This window comes from Ictidomys tridecemlineatus, chromosome 5 (genome assembly GCF_052094955.1).
Source record: "Ictidomys tridecemlineatus isolate mIctTri1 chromosome 5, mIctTri1.hap1, whole genome shotgun sequence".
Lineage (NCBI taxonomy): Eukaryota > Metazoa > Chordata > Mammalia > Rodentia > Sciuridae > Ictidomys > Ictidomys tridecemlineatus.
The window spans coordinates 38588813-38610832 of record NC_135481.1 but is presented as its reverse complement, the minus strand read 5'-3'; the positions used below and the strand labels follow the sequence as shown (position 1 = coordinate 38610832).

Here is a 22020-nt window from a genome sequence, read left to right as displayed (position 1 = left end):
CTGGAAGGTATAAAAAGAATTTTTTATTAGAAATATCTACGGGGTTGGAGATAAAAGATGTGGGGAGAGGGTAATCCACACTCCCCACCGTAACTGGGGTGTGAGAGAATGGCTTCTGGTCCCAAAGACCAAAGGCTGGGAGTAGGTAGGCCCTTCCCTAAGAGCCTGGGGCTGGTTTCTAGCATAAAAGTCCAATGTTGCCAGGACTGCCCTGAGACAGCTCCAGACAGCACAGACTGCAGGGGAACAGAGGCTACTGGACTAACAAGGCACTAGAAGCCTGGAAAGGGGTACAGGGAGGAGCAGTTGCTAAGAACAGTGCCTGAGTCCTCAATCAGAGTCCCTTGGGACCCAAGAGCCATAGGTGGGATTCCAAAGATTCTGAGGTTGGAGACCTCGGGATTTGAGGGGCTTGAGGCCAGAGGACAGGTGAGGGACAAGAGGCCTCCTTCCCCAGTTTTTCAAATTCTCTGGGCTCAGGTCCTGGGGTTGTGGGGATCTTAGGCCCTCCAAGGACCTGTTCCCCAGGTCAGAAGCCCCTTCATCCTCCAGAGTGGGCTTCAGTTCTATTGGCAGTGGTGAATTAAGCACATCAGGGTCCTGTAACGGGAAGGTAGGGGAACAGTGGGCCACAGAGTAGTTTTGGGGCTTTCTTCCTGACTCATAAGGCCAAGCTGGTCAGAGGGGTTATGGGGAAAAGCGTTATTAAGAGGCATACCTGAGTACAGTATTGAAGGCGCTCCAAGATGCTGGCAAAGTTGGGGCGGAGTTCAGGTTGATGCTGCCAACACTGGGTCATGATGCGGTACCTGGAGGAAGGCAGGAATTTGTGGCCACAATGGTTTCTAGGGACCTCCCTTCCTGGGTAGCGCTCTAAACTCACACAGGTCCTGGACAGCCCTGAGGAGGGTCCATCCGGCTCCCTGCAATGATGAAGTCCAGCACCTCTTGGTTGGTATGCCCAGGGTAGGGCATGTAACCCAGTGAGAAGATCTCCCAGAGCAGTACCCCAAAAGACCTGCATTGTAAGACAAGTGAGGCCCATCAGGTCCAACCAACCCTTCCCACAAACCAGGCAGCCACCGAAGGACAGGATTAGTTTCAAAGCAGGGTAGAAAAGTGCAAGGGAGAATATCTTATCACCAGGAGTCTGTCTTTGACGTGAAGATCCCCTCTAGAAGGGCCTCTGGGGGCATCCATTTGACTGGGAGCAAGGCCTGCCCTGCCTTACGATAATAATTGGCCCTACAGGAGGGAGGAGAGTGAAAAGTTGTTCAAATACCTCAAGGTGCTGTTAAACCCCCTTGGAGTAGCAGTTTCCCATTTCCCCAGGCTTCACACCGGTAGATATCTCTTGCCATCCCAAAGTCCCCAATCTTGGCAACACGACTGGGCCCAGTGCAGCTCAGCAGACAGTTCCTGGCGGCAATGTCCCTGTAGAATAGGGCAAAAGATCTCTTTCAGAATTGAGAAGCTCTGGCCCTTCCTGATCTATTTCCTTAAAAGTTATGTGCAAGAGTTATTCCTTGGGGAATGAGTTGGGCTGGGAGTCCTCTGAGCCAGGATTGCTCCTAACCTGTGGATGAAGCGATTTTCCTCAAGGTAGTGGCAGCCCTGGGCTATGTCCTGGGCCAGCTGCAGCAGGTCCTGCATGGCCAGAGGTGATGGCTGACCCTGGATCAGGCAAAGGACACATCAGTCCATGCAAGTCTGTGGACACATGTAACAGAGTCTTGAGAGGGCTGGAGGGCTGGAAGTAGTGTCTCACCAGGTTGGGACGACTCTGCCTCAGGAAACTCTTCATGTCCCCTCCAGACATCAGTTCCAGCAGAATGAGGCGAGGCACAGCCCTGAGGCTGAGCCCCACACAGCGCACGATGTTCTGATGGCTGAACTTACTGAATCAAGTAGTGCACATACCCCATCACCAGCAGGGAGAGAAACATGTTCTAAGTTCTGCACAAATGCAGAGGACCCTGTGTTCCTAAATATGCTACCTCTTAACCCCAAAGTGCAGGGGAGGCCATTTCTGCAGGTGAAACTGGGCTTTCCCACCTCTATGCACAAGCCCCAGGGGTACCTGATGATGAGCGCCTCCATGAGAAAATCCAACTCATCCTGATGAGAACAGAGATCTGGCAGAGTCTGGGGAGGAAAAGCAAAGTTCTGAGTTCCTCTGGAAACCATGAGTGAAGTTCACCATAGCTCTAGCAATTGTCCATCCTTCTGTGGTGCCCTGTTCTCCTACAACCAACCAGAAGCCCTACCCCCTCACCTTGATTGCCACCTGTAGGGGGCTGGAGTCCCCAGGAAGGCCAATTACCAATCCCTCATACACTTCCCCAAAGGCACCGTGGCCCAGGGCTCTGCAGGAAGACAGGTTGGAAGAGAGTGGGTAGCTGACACAGAGAAGGGTCCCAGAGGGTTAACTGCTTTGTCCCATTATGTACCCTGATGACCCTATTTGACCTCTCTCTGCATCATGGATGTCTCCAAGCACAAGCCCTAGAAGAGTGGTGCTAACTCACACAGAGCTGAGGCAGAGAACAGACAAATGGAATGGGAGTTGGGGTGGAAGGCTGTGATAAGGCCTTTTATTTTATTTTTTTCCTTTGACTGGGGATTGAACCCAGGGTGCTTTACCCCTGAGCTACATCCCTGGTCCTTATTATTATTATTATTATTATTATTATTAATCTTGAGACAGGGTCTTGCTAAGTTGCTAAGGCTAGCCTCAAATTTGTGATCCTCCTCCCTAAGCCTCCCAAGTTGCTAGGATTACAGGTGTGTGCCCCGACTCCAGGAGATGAGGCCTTCACTTATGGTGCTGCAAACACCCTGGAAGGGTGGCAATCCTTGGGCTCCAGAAGAGTCATATTCTAAGGTCCTTATCACTCCAGAATTGGGGCAGAGAGCTGATCCTGCCCTCTTTCCTTTTATAGCTTGTATGGGCCTTCATCTCCCTACACAAGAGGTGTAAATTGATTGCTCAAATGCACCATAATTGATCCATAATCTACCACAGGATGAAGAGAATCAGAGGTGGGGATTCAGAGCACAACAGTTTTCAGAAAGTGGTGGAGGACTCACCTGAGCAGAGTGACATTGGCTGGGGAAACCTCGGTGAGCCCTGGGGGCAGAGGCCACGACTGGGTCAGACCAAGCCCTACCTGGCAGTAATAGGGATTGGGGGCTGTCCTGATGGCAGAGGTTCGAAGCTTGCTCAGCTCAAGCTCAGGATCTGGCCGCCTGGACCCCCATAGGCCCTGCCACTTCTTCTGGTTCACTGAGAATAGGAAGAACACAGGTATTCCCTGTACTTATCCATCAATCCTACTCTGCCTCCCCCTGCCTAGGACACCTTCCAGTTGCCCATTCAAGTAGATGTTTTCCCCAGGCCTCTCCAGCTGTTTCTACTCTTTGAAAACCAGAGGAGTCTGCTGGAGGGGAAAAGGGGTTCTGAAGTCAGTCACATATGACCCTGGGACCCATTACAGCCCATCACGGCTCAATGGAGAAGGGGTAGTACTGGATCAGCCATACCAATTAGATGCTCCGTACCCAAAATCAGGACCCCACACACCATAAGGAGGCTCAGTATCAAGGTCACCACTACAGCCACCATCAGAACCAGTGGGCTTGAGGGGGTTGGCAGGTCTAGAAAGAAAGAAAAAACTTGAACGGGAAGTTCCATGTCCCTCTACCCTTAAGTCTTAACCATGCTTCAAAACTCAGCTCAGTGTAAACTTTTCCACAATGACATTCCCAATTATTCTAGACAAAAGCAAACTCTCCCTCTTGAGAACCCCTAAAACACTTGACACCTCCCATTGCAACTGTCATTTTTAGATATATATCTATATATCTATTTCTAAATATCCATCTCACCTCCCACACTGGCCTACACACTTCTTGAAGGCAGAGCAAGCACTGATCCATCTGCAATCCCCTGCCTAGTATCTGTCACAGTGCCTGGCACTCATCAGGCATCTATATCATCTTTCCCAGTGCCCTGCTGCTCCTCTCAGCCTGAAACCCAGAAGTTCAGACCTGGAAAAAAAAAAGGCAAGACATACCTCTGCAAGTGATGTTATCCACAGCTAGCTCCATGCCTTCTGGGCACATGCATTCAGTCAAATGAAGCTCAGCCTGCCACTGGCAGTCTTTCAAAGAACAATGACTGCAATTGTGGTGCCTTCGGATTTCCACCTCTCCATGGTTCTCTATGACTATGAATAAAATAACTGATATGATGTGGTGGAGATGAGGATTGTGAAAGGAGTTTGGGGGCATAGGTCTTTTTCCAACCATGTGGTTAATTCTCCCCCAGGAGTTTATTCTATCTATCTATCTATCTATCTATCTATCTATCTATCTATCTATCTATCTATCTATCTATCGGTACTGGGGATTGAACCCAGGGGCACTTAACTACTGAGCCACATCCCAGCCCTTTTTATTTCTTTATTTTAAGATAGGGAACTCTTTAAGTTGCTTAGGGCTTCATTATGTTGCTGAATTTAAGGTTGGCCTTAAATATGTGATCCTGCCTCAGATTCCCGAGTCACTGGAGTTACAGGCGTTCACTACCATACCTGGCTAGCGCAGGAGTTTAGAGCAAGGAGTAGCATTAAGTACCCAGGGCAGAGGGGGAGCCCGGAGGACTTCTGTCAAGCCTGAATATTCCCAATTCTGGGACCCTTGATTCCCCAGGTATTTGAATAGATTTCATAGCAAGAGGATACTTGACAAGCATTCCAGAATGTCCATACTGGTATCACAACCAATAGCCCACAACAATGTCGTTCACAGTACAGAGCTGGTGAGGGGTGGGGGCCCATACCTGCCAGAGGCTGCAGGTAGAGTTCACTGCTGGGGTGTATGAAAGATACCCCATCTTCCCCATCAGCCCAGAAGATGTCAGTCTCTGAGGCATCACCCCCTAGAAATTAAGAGTGATAGAAGGTTTGAATACAAAAAGAGTGAGTAGAGTGAGGGTGGGGGGAGGAAGTAGCACACAGCTGCCTCATAGAAGGGAAGCTGGAATCTCCCTCCTGGTGGAAACCCCATTGTCCCCTACACTGTAGCCTTGCCATCCAGGTGCTAATTTGAGCCAATCAACATATGCACTACTTACATGACTTACTTTTTGTGGGAAAACACCTAAAATATATTCTCTTATTTATTTAAAAAAATTTTTTTTCTCTTGGGGCTGGGGTTGTGGCTCAGCAGTAGAGCGATTGCCTAGTACATGAGAGGCCCTGGGTTCCATCCTCGGCACCACATAAAAATAAATAAGTAAAATAAGGGTATTGTGTCCATCTACAACTAAAAAAATTAATATTTAAAAATTTTTTTCTTAGATTTAGGTAGACACAACACCTTTGTTTTATTTATTTTTATGTGGTACTGAGGATTGAACCCACACATGCTAGGAGAATACTCCACCACTGAGCCACAACCCCAACCCTTATTTATTTTTATTTATTTATTTTTGCAGTACTGGGGATAGAACTCGAAAGGCACTTTACTGATAAGCTATATCCCCAGAACATCTTATTTCTTGAGACAGGGTCTTGAAATAATTGCCACTTAAACTTGCTAAGTCTAGCCTGGAACTTGGAATTCTCTTGCTACAGCCTCCTGAATCCCTGGGATTACAGGCCAGCACCACTAGTACCTGACTACTCTCTTAGCCATATTGTAGAATACATTGCTATTAACTGTAGTCACATGTTCTGCAGTAGATCTTGAATTTATTCTTCTTAACTGAAGTTTTATATCCTTTGACCCCATCTCCCCACTCCAACCCTTATAATTTGCATTTCCAACAACTTTATTGGTGCTGAGGCCATTGGTTCAGGGAATCACATAAAATTTTCACCTTAAACTATTTCTGCTGGGTGGGGTGGTGCAGACCTGTAACCCCAGCTGCTAAGGAGGCTGAGGCAGAGGAATGCAAGTTCAGAGCCAGCCTGGCAACTAAATGGCTCTAAATGGCTCTAAGCCATTTAGCAAGACCCTGTTTCAAAATAAAATAAAATAAAAGGGCTGGGGATGTGGCTTAGTGGTTAAGCATCCCTGGGTTGAATCCTTGGCACCAAAACAAAAACAAATAAACAAACAAAAAAAACTATTCCTGTCTTTCCGCCTCCTGGCTCAGCTTGCTCTCAGTGAGTTCTAAATTCCACAGACTGCTTCAGCACAAGGAGAGGACTTGTGATGGAAAAGGTCCTGGATTAAACTGCAATTCTAGGGGAGACCTGTGGCATGTATGATTTGCAATTGATTTGACCTCCTTTTCTAAGAGCTCCTGCTCTGGTCTGGCACAATTAAGCTAGGAGCCTTTCCCACCTATCCTAAAAAGCCTGTTCCCAGCATAGAGGCCCTCCACAAGGATGCACCTACCCCGGTAGCCACCGCCTCCTCCACCAGCAGTGCAGGCTCCGCCACCGCCCCCGAAGCCGCCGACTGCGGCCCAGCCGAGTGTAGCCCTGGCCTCGGCACATCCCTGGCCGCCCTCTGCCCCTTCCTTCAGTGAGCGGCCAAACTGCGGAGAGCGGGCCTGTGACGTCCAGCCGCCCCCTCCACCTACAGAGCGACAGCAGGATGATTGGCAGTGGGGGGTGAGGAGTAGTCCCCCTGCCCGAGGTGGTCCCGCGCCCTCACCTGCCGCCCCTCCTCTCCCGCCGCTCCCTGGCGCCGCCGACCGGTTTTCCAGTTTCTCTGGGGCGGCCTGAGTCCGGGCTCGGTCCTGCCGCCTCAGGTAGGCCCGACCGCCGCCTCCAGCAGCCACCAGCAGCGGCTCCAGCTCGCCGGCGCGTAGCTATGGGGCCAGCAGCGCGTTTAGAGAGGGCGCCTTCCCTGCCGTCGAGGAAGGACTCCGGGCCGGGCGAGAGCTCCCGCTCCAGGGCCAGAGGAGAGCATGGGCTTCCTGCTGCGCCCAGGTATAAAGGGACCTCGAGGGATGAAGTAGAGCTCGTGCGTGTGAGCCCCGGGTAGGAGGACAGGGACCTCAACGCTGGGCTGAAGGGCAAGCGTGGCCAGCACCGGCCATGGCACGTACCCGGAAGACGTAGGTGGCGCCCCCTCCACCCCCACCACCTCCCGCCCAGTGCTGCGACCCCCGGACTCTTTCGGTTTCATCGGCCGCCGCCGTGTGCTCTTCAGTGGACTGAGACTCTCCAAGACAGACGAGTTGGCTCTCCGGGCTACCCTGCGAGAGCCGGGGGCAAAATCAGCCTGACCTGGGACCCTCAGATCGCTGAGGTGTCTGAGCACCGAGGAAGGAATGCCCCGATGGCCGCCCGGATGGCCACCCCCATGACACCCACCCCCTGACCTAGACACTCGAACCACCTTTTTCCTTCTGGATCCACTTACTCCTGGACAGGCGTCCTCTCCCTGCTGCCCCACTAGGATATACAGCTGCTCCCCACGACCTAGGGAGAAGATCCCTGAGACGAAGACGCCATGCGCCCGCGACAGGTGGTTCTTGGCGCCCTTGCCGCCTGCGGCTCCGTAGGCTGAGATCCTGAGGGAAGAGGGCGCTGAGTCCCTGGCCTTTGGTCCGGGAGATCTCCAAAATTTCTTATCCAAGGAACTTAGAAACTGTAGTAGACTCTGAAGGGATGGGAAGACTAGGTTCGCACACCAAAACGTTAGATTTTTGAATATATTTTAATGGAGATGGCAGGAGGCTCAAGCCCCAGTTGGCGCCGCTGCTGACTAGGGGCAATCATCTCGGCCATACTAGGCTCCAAAGTACATGCTAATTCAGTGACTATGGCTACTCTTCCCGTGGTCCATTGGAAGGAGATACAGTCAAGGTCGCCAAGTTAGTTATTGCAGCAGAATACTCTAAAATGCAATGTGATGTATGGGCACGTGGCCTTTTTTTTCTATTACTGTAAAACCCCAGACTAGCAGGTCACCACCACCTCTACCCATCCCCAACACTTACAGATACTGGCCGGTGCCTGGCGCCCGCCACAGCTGCACTCCTTTCAGAGGCCCTTCGGCCCCCACGGTCACCATCACGCTGGTCCCCTCGTATGCCCAATCACATTGTGTTTGTGTGGGGCCCCATCGGCCGCTGGCCCCGCAGGTGGAGAACAGCCAAGGACCTTCGATGCCTGGGAGCAGGGAGTAAGGAAAGGGTTGTTGAGCCCCTGGCCAGGCCTAGGGGTCTGAGATTATTGAATGGAAGAACCCGCGGAGCTCACCTGGAGAATTTGTGGGGGAATCTGGCTCTAATCTGTTAGGCGGGGCGGCCACCTTCGAGTCCCAGGGGCTTGGAATTGGTCGCGGCAAGGGCGAGGATGGAAGAAAAGGCGCCTGGGACCCGGCGCTGCAGCAGAGAATGGCGCCTGAAATGTGGCAGGGAAACAGAGGGGTTGGGAAAGGGCGTAGGATATTAATCCGGCAGGGCTGGGGATTAAAGAGAGACAATAACCCCTCTGCGGCTCTTCGCGGCCACACCCCTAAACACTGCCCAGCCAGTGCACACTGAAGCCTGGAAGCCGGCAATAACCCAACTCGGTCGCCAAAGCCTCGCGTGTTGCGCGCTGATGACCACTACCAGGTTCTCCCCTCAAGAGTCCTTCCCCCTGAATAACTAAGCCCGGTTCTGCAGCCCTCCCCGCTTTTCTTTACTTAGATTAGAGGCCCTACTCCCAGGCAGTGCTAACACACCAGGGCTTATTCCTGGTTCCCAAGATGCGCGATAGGATCCTAGGATTTGGGAGCGTCTGGCGCTTCTCCGCCTGCACTCCACAAACGTGGAGAGCTTCAGCCGCGAAAGGTCCAAAGCCTCGGTAAGAACCACTACGCCCTGGTCTGTCGCGAACGCTGTCCCCAAGTCTAGGAAGGTGCCTCTTGTGAGCTCGTTCCTTTACCGCCAGACAGCACTTACCCGCAGCTCCGAGCCACAGCAGCAGAGGGCCGGAGCAGCCCATAGCAAGTTCAGTCCACCCCAGCTGATGTTGAAAGCTCAGAACTTGCCACCACAGCAGGCAGCATAGGGTAGTGTCCAGCGGTTGGAGAGACACCCCGGGGACCTATTGTCTGTGGCCACGCCTACTTTAGACCCCAGAATGTGAAAGGAGGAAAGGGCGGGACGTGTGGGCAGTTAGGTCTCCGTGCTTCCGGGAAGAGCCTTGTGGAACCCCCACCCTGGGGCTGTCTCCAGATCATAGAGTATGCGTCTGGCTGCCCCAGGGGCTTGTGGTGGTTTTGAGATAGGGGAGGAAATGCCCCCATGCCCACCCTTTTGAGACAACAGCCTAAAAGGTAGCTAGCCACAACCCAAGCACTCAGTAGGGGCTTCTAGGTTTCTAGGGATAGGAGCAATGGGGACTGTGCTGCCATGGTGATGATGGTGGTGGTGTGTATACCGCATGGGAAGTACTCTTTCTCTTTAAATTGCCCCGACTGGGCATGATGGTGCATGTTTGTAATCCAAGCAATTTAGGAGGCTGAGGCAGGAGAGTAACAAGTTCAAAGCCAGCCTCAGCAATTTAGCCACACCCTAAGCAATTTATCCAGATCCCATCTTAAAATAAAAAATAAAAAGGGCTGAAAGTGTAGCTCAGTGATAAAGCCCCGTAGATTCAATCCCCAGTACAATAGGATACAATACAATAAACTGCCCAAATAAGGCTGGGCTTGTGGTACAGGCCTATAATCCCAGCAACTCAGGAGGCTGACACGGGAGAATTGCCAAGTTGGAGACCATATTAGCCCAGTGATAGGGCACCTGTGGGTTCAATTCCCCAGTACCAGGGAGAGTGGGGGAACTGCATCAAGTAAGGAGGCATCATTACTTGTCTTTACTTAACTTTCAGTGCCTTAGTGACTGCAAAGCTGAACCACCCTGATACCCTCAAAATACAATTCTATTGCCCTTTAACTCTGTGCATATCTTTGTACTGTGAGGGGGTAAAGACTAGACAGGATGTCCTAAAACCTGAGCACTAGTATTACAACATTAATCAATGGGCAAGACAGCACAGGCCACAACTGCTCTGAGATGGTATCCCCACCATCTGGAAAGTCATATGAAGAAACTGCTCTGTAAACAAGGTACCTGTACAGGTGGGAGGGCCACTCAGCTTCAGCCTTCAGGTGGTTGTGTGTACTGAGTCCTCAATCTGTTGCTCAAAATGCAACTTAAACGACTGAGACCTCTGTTTAATATAAAACACCTAAAAAGCAGTTTAGCTACTTGGTAAAATCTGAGTAAGTAGTACTAGTTATAGCCACAAAATGATTTTTATAAAAACTCTGGGCTCTATGTCCCAGTTAACTCTGTAGATATCCCACTATGAGATAAGAGAATTTACTTCACAAGATCCCTGTAAAACCAGATTCTTGAACTGTGGTTGGTCCAGGACAGTAGCATCAGTATGACTTGGGAATTTGCTAGAAATGCATATACTTGGCCCCATCCTAGACCTACTGAAGTCTAAAACTCTGGCAGTAGAGTCCAGAAATATTTATTTACTTATTTGTAGTACTGGGGATTGAACCCAGGGTGCTTTACCACTGAGCTACATCCCCAGCCCTTCTTTATTTTGGAATAGGGTCTAGCTAAGTTGCTGAGGCTGACTTCAAACTTGCAATCTTCCTCCTGCCTCACCATCCCCAGGTAGCCAGTATTATAGGCTGCACCACTATGCCTGGCAACAATCTGTTTTAATCCACCCCCCTAGGTGATTTTTATCACTCAGGCTTGAAAACCATTGCTATATGCAGATACAATGGCTGCTTAAAAAAAACCTATTGGCTGGGCATTGTGGCACACACCTGTGATCCCAGCAACTCAGGAGCCTGAGGCAGGATGACCTCCTGTTCAATGTCAGCTTCAGAAATTTAGCAAGTTCCTGAGCTAACCCTGTCTCAAGAAAAGAAAAAAGAAAGAAAGAATGGGGATGTGGCTCAGTAAGCTAAGTGGTAAAGCAGCAGTTGATGGAAACAGGATGATACAGAGACTTATGCTTATCACATTAAGGATACCTATACTCCTAGTAGATTGCTGGGAGTGTTCAAGAAATACCCTCATTCCCAAAAGCATTGCTCTGGGCTTGCTCTACCCAGGAACTAAGACACACATTCTTGCCGTCCCCAGTTGTGGACTGTTCTCACCTCCCACTCATGATTTTTTTTTTTTCCTTTTTGGACTGGGGATTGAACTCGATGGTGATTTACTACTGAGCTGCATCCCCAAAACTTTTAATTGTTTACTTTGAGACAGGATCTCACTAAATTGCCCAGACTAGCCTTGAAATTGTGACCCTCCTAGCCTCCCACTTTCGATTCTTTCCTCACCTCTCTTTGGAATAACACCCTTTGATACCAACTCTGAACTAACATGATTAAGATCAGTCCAAATCAGCCAGGACCTAAAAAAGAATTTATTTCAATGCACAACATAGTAGGTGAGATGTATGTAGAATGTTTTATCTCAAAAGGGAGGGGTCACCCTTCACTTGCAGCACAGGCCCTCAGAAGCCCCAGATCCTGTGCTCCAGGTACCAGGATGTAATGGTAAGGACCATCTGTTCAAAAAAAGCTCAAACAACATGCTCTCAGGACAGGAAGCTTTCTGCTCCTTTGTGTCTTGCTTCCTCTAGGAAATGATGCTTTTCTGTCCAACCAGGTGTCCACTGGTAAGCCCCTGGAGAATGTATCCATCTTTCCATCTGTAGCAACTGTCCTAGGTCTCTGATACTCCATTTTGTAGTACACCTGAGGCCATTCTCTGGAGGTGCTGCTGCCGCAGAGGGGGCAACTGGGAATAGAGCTCAAAGCCCTCTGGGAGGCTGGAACTGGGAAGCTTATAATGCAGGAGGTGCTGCCGGAGACACTGGAGGAGAGAAGAAACATTATGAAGTGTGAAGTGAAATCCTGTTGTGGTCTCTGTCCATAAAACCCTCTCATCTCCCACCCTTCTAATGGTCCCAATCCTACCTCATCTGCTAGCAGCCAAGTTCTCTGCAGCATACTTCTTTGGACAGCTTTCACTTCATCCTAGAAACACAATAGGGAGAGGTGGCACCAAGCCAAAGGCCGGAACTCACCGCTGGCCTTGCTTGACCCTCATCTCCTCTATAGCTGGTCTAGAGGCAGCTCAATTGCTAGCTCCCTTCCTCCCTCTGAAGATAGGGATGTAACTTACTGAGCTCTTTGGGTCCTGGGAGAAGATGAAGCTATTGACATGAGCCACAGCTACAGCATAGAGTACAGGACACCAATGTGGACGGAGTGCACCAGTAACAAGAGTCCTGAAGTAGAGCTGAAGGAGGGCCAGGTTGTCTTCGGGAGGGCCCGTATAGCACTCCAGGGAAACTGGCAACTGTGACAGGGGAAACAATGTGCTGAGGAGAAGGACGGGAATGTGCATCACGAAACAACATGGTAGATGTTTGGTGGGTACATGCAAACACAATCATGAGGGTAGAGATAAGGTCCTGGATTCATCTTTCTCTAGCACATGAAGGTTAAAGACTAAAGAGCAGAGCAGCAACTGAGAAGTAGTTGTGAATTTCTACTGCCTAGCACATATTATTTAATGAACGTAAAACTTTTTTTTAATTTTGGGGGTGGTAGGATAAAACCCAGGGCCTACTTTGTGTTAACTTCCTCACAGGCATGTAGATTTTTTCAGATTTTTTGTTATTTTAAGGAACCATGTATAAGTAGCATTGTACACAAACTTTATCTAAGTAATCATTTCTCTCTCCTTTTTTTTTTTTTTGTACCAGGGATTGAATCCAGGGGCACTTAACCACTGAGCCACATTCCCAGCCCTTTTGATTTTGAGACAGGGTCTCATAAAGTTGCCTAGGGCTTTGCTAAATTGGTGAGGCTGGCTTTGAACTTGCAATCCTTCTGTCTCAGCCTCCCTAGCTACTGGGATTATAGGAATGTGCCACCACACTCAGCTATATAATAATTTCTGTGTGGAATTAATAACAACGTTTTAGAAAGAAAATTGTATCCAGACAACATGAACTTGTTTGTTTTGGTACTGGTGCTTACCACTGAGCCAATCCCCAGCCTGTTTTTTTTTTTTTTTTTAATTAAACATTTTATTTTTTAGTTGTGGGTGGACACAATACCTTTATTTTATTTTTATGGGTTGCTAAAGATTGAACCCAGTGTCTCACACATGCTAGGCAAGCACTCTACCTTTGGGCTACAACCCCAACACCCCCAGACTGTTTTATTTTTTATTTTGAGACAGGGTCTTGCTAAGTTTCTTAGGGCTTGCTAAATTAATGAGATTGGCTTTGAATTTGCAATCCTCCTGCCTCTGCCTCCCAAGTTGTATACCATCATGTCTGCCTCAGAGAACATGATTTTTTTTTTTTTTAAAGAGAGAGTGAGAGAGTAGAGAGAGAGAGAGAGAGAATTTTAATATTTATTTTTTTAGTTTTCGGCAGACACAACATCTTTGTCTGTATGTGGTGTTGAGGATCGAACCAGGGCCACGCATGCCAGGTGAGCGCGCTACCACTTGAGCCACATCCCCTGCCCCAGAGAACATGAATTTTGATGGTTGGTAATATAATCAAGCAGTGAATATGATATTTACATGATATTTTTAAAGTTTTAAGTTTGGGTAAAGGATGTAACTTAGTGGTAGAGCACTTCTAACATGCACGAAAGGCCCTGGGTTTGATCCCCAGCACTGAAAAAAAAATTAAATGTTTATTTCTTATGTGATGTAAGAAATGCTTATCTTTTTTTTTTTTTTTTTTTTTTTTTGATACCAGGGATTGAACTCAGGGGCACTAGACCACTGAGCCAAATCCCCAGTCCTATTTTGTATTTTATTAAGAGACAGGGTCTGGGCTGGGGATGTGGCTCAAGCGGTAGCGCGCTCGCCTGGCATGCGTGCGACCCGGGTTCGATCCTCAGCACCACATACCAACAAAGATGTTGTGTCCACCGAGAAATTAAAAAAAAAAAAAAAAAAGAGAGACAGGGTCTCAGGGCTAGGGTTTTGGCTCAGCAGTAGAGTGCTTGCCTCCCATATATGAGGCACTGGGTTCGATCCTCAGAACCACATAAAAATAAATATATTTTAAAAAAAAAAGATAAAAGATCTTAAAAAAAAAAAAAAGAGAGAGAGAGAGGGTCTCACTGAGTTTGGTTTTGAACTTGTGATCCTTCTGCCTCAGCCTCCTGAGTTATCACGGTAATGTTAATTGAAAAGTTCATTATACAAGCCAAGCGTGGTGGTGTATGCCTATAATCCCAGTAGCTTGGGAGACTGAGGCAGGAGGATCACGAGTTCAAAGCCAGCCTCAGCAATGGCAAGGTGCTAAGCAACTCAGTAAGACCCTGTCTCTAAAGATCGAGTGCCCCTAACTTCAATCCCCAGTACAAAAAAAAAAAAGAGTTCATTATACAGTGATACTACTTTTATAAAAATATATATGCATAGAAAAAGAACTAGAAAAAGATTTTATTTTATTTATTTATTTATTTAAAAAAAATTTTTTTTTTAACATTTATTTATTTTTTCTTAGTTCTCGGCGGACACAACATCTTTGTTGGTATGTGGTGCTGAGAATCGAACCCGGGCCACACGCATGCTAGGCGAGCGCGCTACCGCTTGAGCCACATCCCCAGCCCTAGAAAAAGATTTTAAAAAAATGGTTACCACTGGAGGCTGGGGCTCAGGAGTAGTGTATTTACCTGGTATGTGTGAGGCACTGGGTTCAATTGTCAGCGAAAGAAAGAAAGAAAGAAAGAAAGAGAGAGAGAGAGAGAGAGAGAGAGAGAGAGAGAGAGAGAGAGAGAGAGAAAGAAAGAAAGAAAGAAAGAAAGAAAGAAAGAAAGAAAGAAAGAAAGAAAGAAAGAAAATAAAGGTCTATCAACATTTAAAAAAAAAAAAAGGTTGGGCTTGGGATGTGGCTCTAGCGGTAGCGCGCTCGCCTGGCATGTGTGCAGCCCGAGTTCGATCCTCAGCACCACATACAAACAAAGATGCTGTGTCCGCCGAAAACTAAAAAATAAATATTAAAATTCTCTCTCTCGGGCTGGGGATGTGGCTCAAGCGGTAGCGCGCTCGCCTGGCATGCGTGCGGCCCGGGTTCGATCCTCAGCACCACATACCAACAAAGATGTTGTGTCCGCTGAGAACTAAACAATAAAACATTAAAAATCTCTCTCTCTCTCTCTCTCCCTCTCTCCCTCTCCTCTCTCACTCTCTCTTTAAAAAAAAAAAAAAAAAAAAAAAAAAAATTCTCTCTCTCTCTTTAAAAAAAAAAAAAAAAAAAAAGGTTACCACTGGGTAATGCGATTATGGATGACTAAAATGTGCTAACTCTTAAAAATAATTTTATTTATATTTCTTTAGTTCCTTTTATATAAAAAAATGTATTATATACAATGTTTTGTATATAAAACCTTTGGTACTGGGGATTAAACCCAAGAGCATACTACTATTGAGGTACATCCTTTGCTCTCAGCCCTTTTAGTTTTTTATTTTGAGATGGATTCTCACTGAGTTGGTGATACTAGTCTGAAATAGTAATTCAATTGCAATCCTCCTCCTTAACCTTTCAAGTAGCTGGGAGGTAAAATTAAAATACTTATCTTTTAATTTTATCATAATAAGATATAATAAAAATAAAAATAAAATATTTAAAAAAATATTTTTAGCTGTAGATGGACACAATACCCTCCCTCCCTCCCTCCCTCCCTTCCTTCCTTCCTTCTTTCTATGTGGTGCTGAGGATCAAACCCAGTGCCTCACATGTGTGAAGCAAACACTCTACCACTGACCTACAACTCCAGCCCTAAAAACCAAATCTTAAAAAAGAGATCTAATTAGTAACTATAATTTGTAAGTTTAACTCCTTAATCTGAGGTTTGAGGCCCTCCAGGACTCTGTTTCTTAGCCTTGTTTCTAACACGTTCCCCAAAGAAATCTCTCCTCCCTCCCTGCGCCCTGTCATACTTTCCTGCCTTTTTTGTTTTGTGATACTGAGATTGAACCTAGGGGTGCTTTTCCACTAAGTTGTATTCTCAGTCCTTTTTTATTTTTTATTTTGAGACAGGTTATTGCTAAGTTGCTCAGGCTGACCTTGAGTTTGTGATCCTACTGCCTCAGCCTCCTGAGTTGTTAGGATTAGAGGCCTGGGCTAGGTTCTGCCTCTGGATTTTTAGTTATGTTATTCCACCAGGAACATCCTGTCCAAGTTTTTCAACAACTCAAATTCTATCTAACCTTCAAAGACTTCTCCTATGAGAAATCGCCTCTGATCTTTCCCTTCTCTGAATCCTTACTTAATACCTAGGAATCTGGATAATTCAGAACTATGGGCTTTTACCAAATTTCTTTTTATCTAAATCATAGTACCCTATGAGACAGAAGCTATGCTCTTGGGGCTGGAGTTCTGGCTCAGCAGTAGAGCACTTACCTAGCATATGCGAAGTGCTGGGTTCAATCCTCAGCACCACATAAAAATAAAAAAACAAATAAAATAAAGGTATTTTTATATATATATTATATATATATAAAAACCATGCTTTGTTAATAATAATGAATATTGGGGCTAGGGATTTAGCTTAGTCGGTAGAGTGTTTGCCTCGCATGCATAAGGCCCTAGATTCAGTCCCCAGCACCACAATAAACAAACAAACAAATAAATAAATAAAAGAATGAATACAATTATATGCCAGATGCCTTGTTAAACCCTTTTTGTGGATTCTTCTAATTTGCTTAAGCCCACAGAGTTATAACAAACCTGAGGACCATGAAAGCTCCCACTGCTCAGGACTCCCCCAGGGCCCACTGTGGTGTGCCTTTGGCAGGCCCTGCTGGGCTGAGAAAGTACCTGATTCAGAGGCAGGCCCAGAGCTCTTAAGGCTCCCACGTGCTCTCCAAAGAGAGCAAGGCGCAAGGTGACACTGAATCGACGTTGCAGGGGAAGGAGGACCAGAGCTCCAAAGAGGTGATCCCCAAAAGAGACAGCTTCAAAATGCTCCAAGAAGCTGGCATATAGGTCAGGAAAAGAAGTCAGGCCAGGCAGTGGACAGTCCAGGTTGAGGCTTGGTAGGACTTGAGGCTGACAGAGCCGGGCTAGGAGGGCTGCAACTAGACGCTGTACTGGGATCTCTCGGAATAGCTCACTGTCCACCAGGAACACACACATGAGCCGTGCCAGGCGGGCAGCAGGAGGCACAGTCCAGAGGGCCTCAGGGCGCCAGCTCTCTAGAACCAGCACCCACTGCAGGACCCGCATGGCTGTGCCCAGGGTGTCCACAGGAGGGACTCCTGAGGGAGTGTCAGAAGCTTGGTGATAGAGCTGAATCAATGGCAGGAAGGGCCAGTCGGTAGGCAGCAGAGTCTCCTTAGGTACAGGTAGCAGCAGAGTTGAGACTTGCTGTAGGACCCCTCGGTGCAAAGCCTGGGAGGCCAGAAGGCTGGCTCGGGCTGGTAAGCAGTGGGTCAGGTAGCAGCTGCGGATGCTGGGGAGGTCCTGGCAGGCCTGAACCAGAAGAGCTCCTCGCCCACACTGATGGTCCCCACTGCTCCCTAAGGAGAGTCGATCGGAGAAGTCAGCTGCCTCTGGACCCCCGGATGCATATTCTCTATAACAGGACCCAAAAGCCAAAAACAAGGGTTAGAACCACAGTACCCAGAAGGCTGTGCCAGCTCTTTAGGACTTCCCAGAGGATTCTAAATCCAATCCCACTCCTCTCTGCTCCTTGGATAACCTCCCACACAATGTTGTGTAGCAATTAAGAGAATAGATGCTGGAGCCAGCTGCTGAGGTGCACATTCACATAAACTGTGCTTGTTCCCTTACAGTAAAATAGGGATAATAATAGACTCTTTCTATATCATAGGTAAAATACTAAAAATACAGTTAAATACCTAAGGGAGTCCAGTTAGAGCTCACACTCATTAACTATTATATGCACACAGTTGGTTTATATGCCATTTTTAGCCATACAGTTGCAATGAAGTCTCACAATCATATTCTGGGGTAGTAACCTCATCTTTCTTTACTAATGAAGAAACAGTAGCTCAGACAAGTTAAGTATAATCCATAAATAAAAGAGAATCAAACCTAGGTCTCATGGCTTCCAATTCAGGCTGCTTTATTAACTATTACTGCAGCATTTAAAAGAGTTGAATTGCAGCATCTAAAAGAGTTGAGTTGATGCCCCCAACCCTGGACTTACGGGAGGAACTCCAGGCGGAACACACAGCTTAGCAGCAGCTCCTGAGCAAGGTATTCACTTCCGGGCAGCAGCCGGCTCAGCAGGGCCAAGGCCATAGCATGAAGAAGGGCAGTATTGGTGGTCAGCACTGGCTGGAATGCTGCCTGCGGAAAGAAAGGCAGTGTCATTCAGTGTGGCGAAGATAGAGGAGGGATCAAAGCAGAGAAGAGTGAGGGAGAGGACATAAGCAAGATAGAGGATACAGATCCAGAATAAATGGAATAAAGTAGGAGCCACATGGTCTGGCAGAAGCAGCACAAGTGCTAGAGAAGCATGGGTAGGTAACAGGGCAGAACCTACAAACAAGGAGACCTACCACTTTTTGGGCCAGGGAGAGCACCAGGTACTGCAGGTGGTACTCATGGCGCAAGGCCCATGCAGAGAATGGTGTGAGGTGTGGGGCAGTCCCAGGAGCCACGCACTGGAGGAAGTAGTTCTGGAGTCCTGGGGCAGCCAATACAGCAGCCAGCTGAGAAAAAACAAGTTTGTTCAGATCTAGAAATGGACTTCCAGCCACTCAGAGAAATGGGTACTGGCAGAAAGGCCTCCCTTTGCACAGGTACCCCCCCACCCTCACATACACCTTTCTTTCTGATTTCTGACATCTTGACCCCTGCCTGGCTCCTAACCAGGCACTTGGAGCTTACCTGGCCACATATGCCCTTATGGATCTGGGCCAGGGTGTTGAATAGAGAGAGGAGAGCAGTGAGGAATGGGAAGGGTGAGGCTGACCCAGCCAGACTGACAGGCGGACAACCTCCTGTGCAGCGTAGTGACACGAGACTGGAGAGAGCTTCAGGGGCCGGAGTGCAAGACAGCAGGTTACAAAGAGGGGAGTAGTGCCTGTAGACACAATGGAGAAATTGACAGGGCTCTGGCCTGATGTGTACCAGACTAGAAAAGGCCATCAGGGGTTTGGCTATGCAGACAGGTGTCCACACTCAAAGCCCCCCACAGCTGCTGCCTGATAGGGATTCCTAGCAGGAATTTCCCTGAGGTCTCTGAGGATCTGTACCCTGGGATGGACCAGGGGAGCTGAACCCAAGAGTTCCACAAGGAGAGAAACAGCTTCCTCCCCTGCCTCCTCATAGCTACATTCACACAGAACATACCTGAGGGAATCCCACAGGCGGCTCAGAGGGGGCTGACTTAGCAGAGGCAACAACAGCTCCTCCAAAAGGCGCTCCATGTCCTGAAGCCAGTCCTCTGGGCACAAGCTTGGCTGCAGAACAAAGAGCTCATTGAGCTAATGGTCCAAGACAACCATTCTCCCAATTCCTGTGGACTCAGATCAATCCCACAATTCCAAGAGCTTCAGAGAATCAGTCTGTAGGATTCTGCAGTTTGACCCTCTGAGGGAGGGAAGGTCCCAAGGTTGCTCAGGAACCCAAATCTAGGGGCACATGAAGTCAGCATAAAGCTGTAGGAAAGCTATGCTGCTGTTCAGGGGTCTCTAATCCCCACCTATATAACTCCTTCAAAGTTCTGTGAGATATGGAAGTGGGAAGAGGAGGTAAGGCAGGAGTTAAAAGGTGGAGGGTAGGACTGGGGTAGAGAACTTGCCTAGTAGGTGTTGGGCCATGGGTTCAATACCCAGCACCAAACACAGACACACACACATACACAAAGAAAGAAATAAAAGAAAACAAGATGGAGTAGGAAAAATTGGAAATGGGGAGGCAGAAACAGAGAGATGAACTGAGTGGTGACAAAAAGTGAAGAACAAGTAGGTGAAAGGCAAATAGATGCAGGTGTCCGGACATGGTGGCAGGCAGGCAGCACTCACCTGCTGGCTCCAGGTCTGGTAGTAGGCATTCAGAAAAAGCAGACAGGCAGTGGGCACTGGGCCCAGGGCACTCCACATTTCAGGTCTGGGAAGCAGCTTCAAGGCCTGTTTTAGACATGACTCCACCAGAGGCTGGAGTCCAGATACCTGTGTCCAAGTGACTGAGGAAGTAGGTGCAGAGAGGTAGACACCAGGGTCACTGTAAGAGTGACAAAAGGGGCCACAGTGAGGATTTTGCTATCCCACTCCCCTCTTAAGATCTAACCGTTCTCTCCACTTGGAGGAGCATTCCCTCCTGTCTGGGGGTTGTCAGTAGAATGTTCCTACTGGCAGGCTCAGGTTATGGCCTACCTGGTGGATTCATTACAGGTGTTGCTAGCTGCCAGGGTCAGCTGGGTGAGGAGAGTAAGCAAGGAGGCTATCCGCTGCATGGACAGTCGCTGAAGTGGGTGGTTGCTGAGTTCCATGGGCACAGCCTGCAAGGCTCGCATGAGCACTGGATACAGTTCCCTAGGGAAGAACAAGTACTAAGTTCTGATATATGAAGTGGGATGAAGATGCAGGACACAATGTACAACCCAGGTCAGGGATCTGCCATCTGCTGAAAGAGAACTGGGATACAGAAGACCCCAGGTTATTCAAGGATGCCCCAACGAAAGGGAACTTCTATCTGACTTCATCAAGATAACAATGCTTTTGTGTAAAACTTAGTTAACTCATGTTTGTCCCTCTCTTCCTCAGCAGGTGTTGACCCAGGAGTTTTTATCACCAGAAGAATCTCTTCTTCCTCTTTTTTTTTTTCTTTTGATACTGAGGATTGAACCTCAGGTACTTAACCAGTGAGCCCAATCCTCAGCCCTTTTTATTTTTTGAGATCAGGTCGCACTAAGTTGCTTAGGGCCTCACTAAATTGCTGAAGCTGGCCTCAAATGTGTGATTCTCCTGCCTCAGTCTTCCTTGCTACTGGAATTATAAGCATGCACCTCCAAACTGGCTAATTCCTTGTTCTTCATTCCTAGCCCCACTCCAAGGTTAGGATCTTGGGCAAAGCAGAAGCACCAGGTTAGTACAGAAGTGGAGGAGTCTACACCTACAAGGGAGTTTACACCCTGCCTCTCCTCACCTGTAAAGCTCACTGCCATGGCCATAGGAGGCAGCCACAGCCCACAGACGAAAAGCCTCAGTGCACAGTGTCTCGGCTTCTTCTGGGGGTAAGGGGAGTTCTTGGGGAGCCTCAGCTATGAAGCGACACAGGTGGCTCCGGAGATCAAAGCTGTTCAACTGCAGGTAGGCAGAAAGTCTGGTAATCAGGGCTAGCTGGAACTTACAATTCTAACCAGTGTCAGGTTTTCTCACTATAGAGATTGGCTCAACTCAGCCCTGCCCTGGTTCCAGGTCTATCTACATGCCACAGGGCCACAGCTCTGAGCAGGGATGAAACTACCTTGTCTTCTTCCCAATCTTTCTTTCTTTCTTTCTTTTTTAATTGTGCTGGGAATTGAACCCAGGGCCTTGTATATGCTAGGCAAATGCTCTACCACTGAGCTACATCCTAGGCCTTAATTTTTTTTTTTTTTCTGTGTGTGTGTTTGTGTGTGTGTGTGTGGGGGGGGGGGTAACTAGGGATTGAATCCAGGCCTTGTGCATGCTAGGCAAGCACTCTCTTAATTGAGCTATATCCCTAGCCACCTCCCTCTATCCAGACCTTTTTATTTTATTTGAGACAGGGTCTTGCTACATGGCCTGAAATGATCTTGAACTTGAGATCTTTATTCCATAGCCTCATGAGTAGCTGGGATTATAAGCATGTGCAACCATGCCCAACTAGACCTTCTTTTTAGTAAGAACTTGCTGGGTACTTTTTTAGGCTACTTGGCTATAGATGATGAGTGTCTCGTTTGTATGTGGCTTTTCTGATCTGGGTCTACAGCAAGGAGAACCTCTCCACATCATGAAACCAGGGAAAGCCTACAGGATATACTAGGCTC

At 48.0% G+C, this 22020-nt stretch overlaps 2 protein-coding genes across 2 annotated transcripts in view; both read right to left on the bottom strand.

Moving 5' to 3' along the window:
* Position 1: 1 nt before the first annotated feature.
* Positions 2–9154, bottom strand: Ltk (leukocyte receptor tyrosine kinase). The gene is made up of 20 exons (XM_005316909.4): positions 8915–9154; positions 8226–8369; positions 7964–8135; positions 7384–7534; positions 7067–7216; positions 6670–6826; positions 6409–6591; positions 4844–4942; positions 4077–4229; positions 3562–3657; positions 3091–3286; positions 2276–2366; positions 2081–2145; positions 1769–1898; positions 1577–1674; positions 1342–1434; positions 1144–1245; positions 884–1018; positions 719–809; positions 2–600 (listed from the first exon to the last, which is right to left on the bottom strand). Exons 1-20 carry the CDS (start codon positions 8955–8957, stop codon positions 331–333), a joined length of 2619 nt encoding a protein of 872 aa, XP_005316966.2. The 5' UTR covers positions 8958–9154; the 3' UTR covers positions 2–330.
* Positions 9155–11399: 2245 nt separating this feature from the next.
* Positions 11400–22020, bottom strand: part of Rpap1 (RNA polymerase II associated protein 1) — a 21846-nt gene continuing 11225 nt past the window's right edge. The window contains exons 7-17 of the mRNA XM_078049021.1: positions 21156–21364; positions 20384–20542; positions 20033–20231; positions 19359–19468; positions 18894–19089; positions 18563–18715; positions 18208–18350; positions 16854–17610; positions 12179–12355; positions 11971–12030; positions 11400–11866 (exon numbers count right to left, since the gene is read on the bottom strand). Of these exons, the coding sequence (XP_077905147.1) occupies positions 11717–11866; positions 11971–12030; positions 12179–12355; positions 16854–17610; positions 18208–18350; positions 18563–18715; positions 18894–19089; positions 19359–19468; positions 20033–20231; positions 20384–20542; positions 21156–21364 (2313 nt within the window). The 3' untranslated portion in view covers positions 11400–11716. The remainder of the gene's footprint in view (positions 11867–11970; positions 12031–12178; positions 12356–16853; positions 17611–18207; positions 18351–18562; positions 18716–18893; positions 19090–19358; positions 19469–20032; positions 20232–20383; positions 20543–21155; positions 21365–22020) is intronic.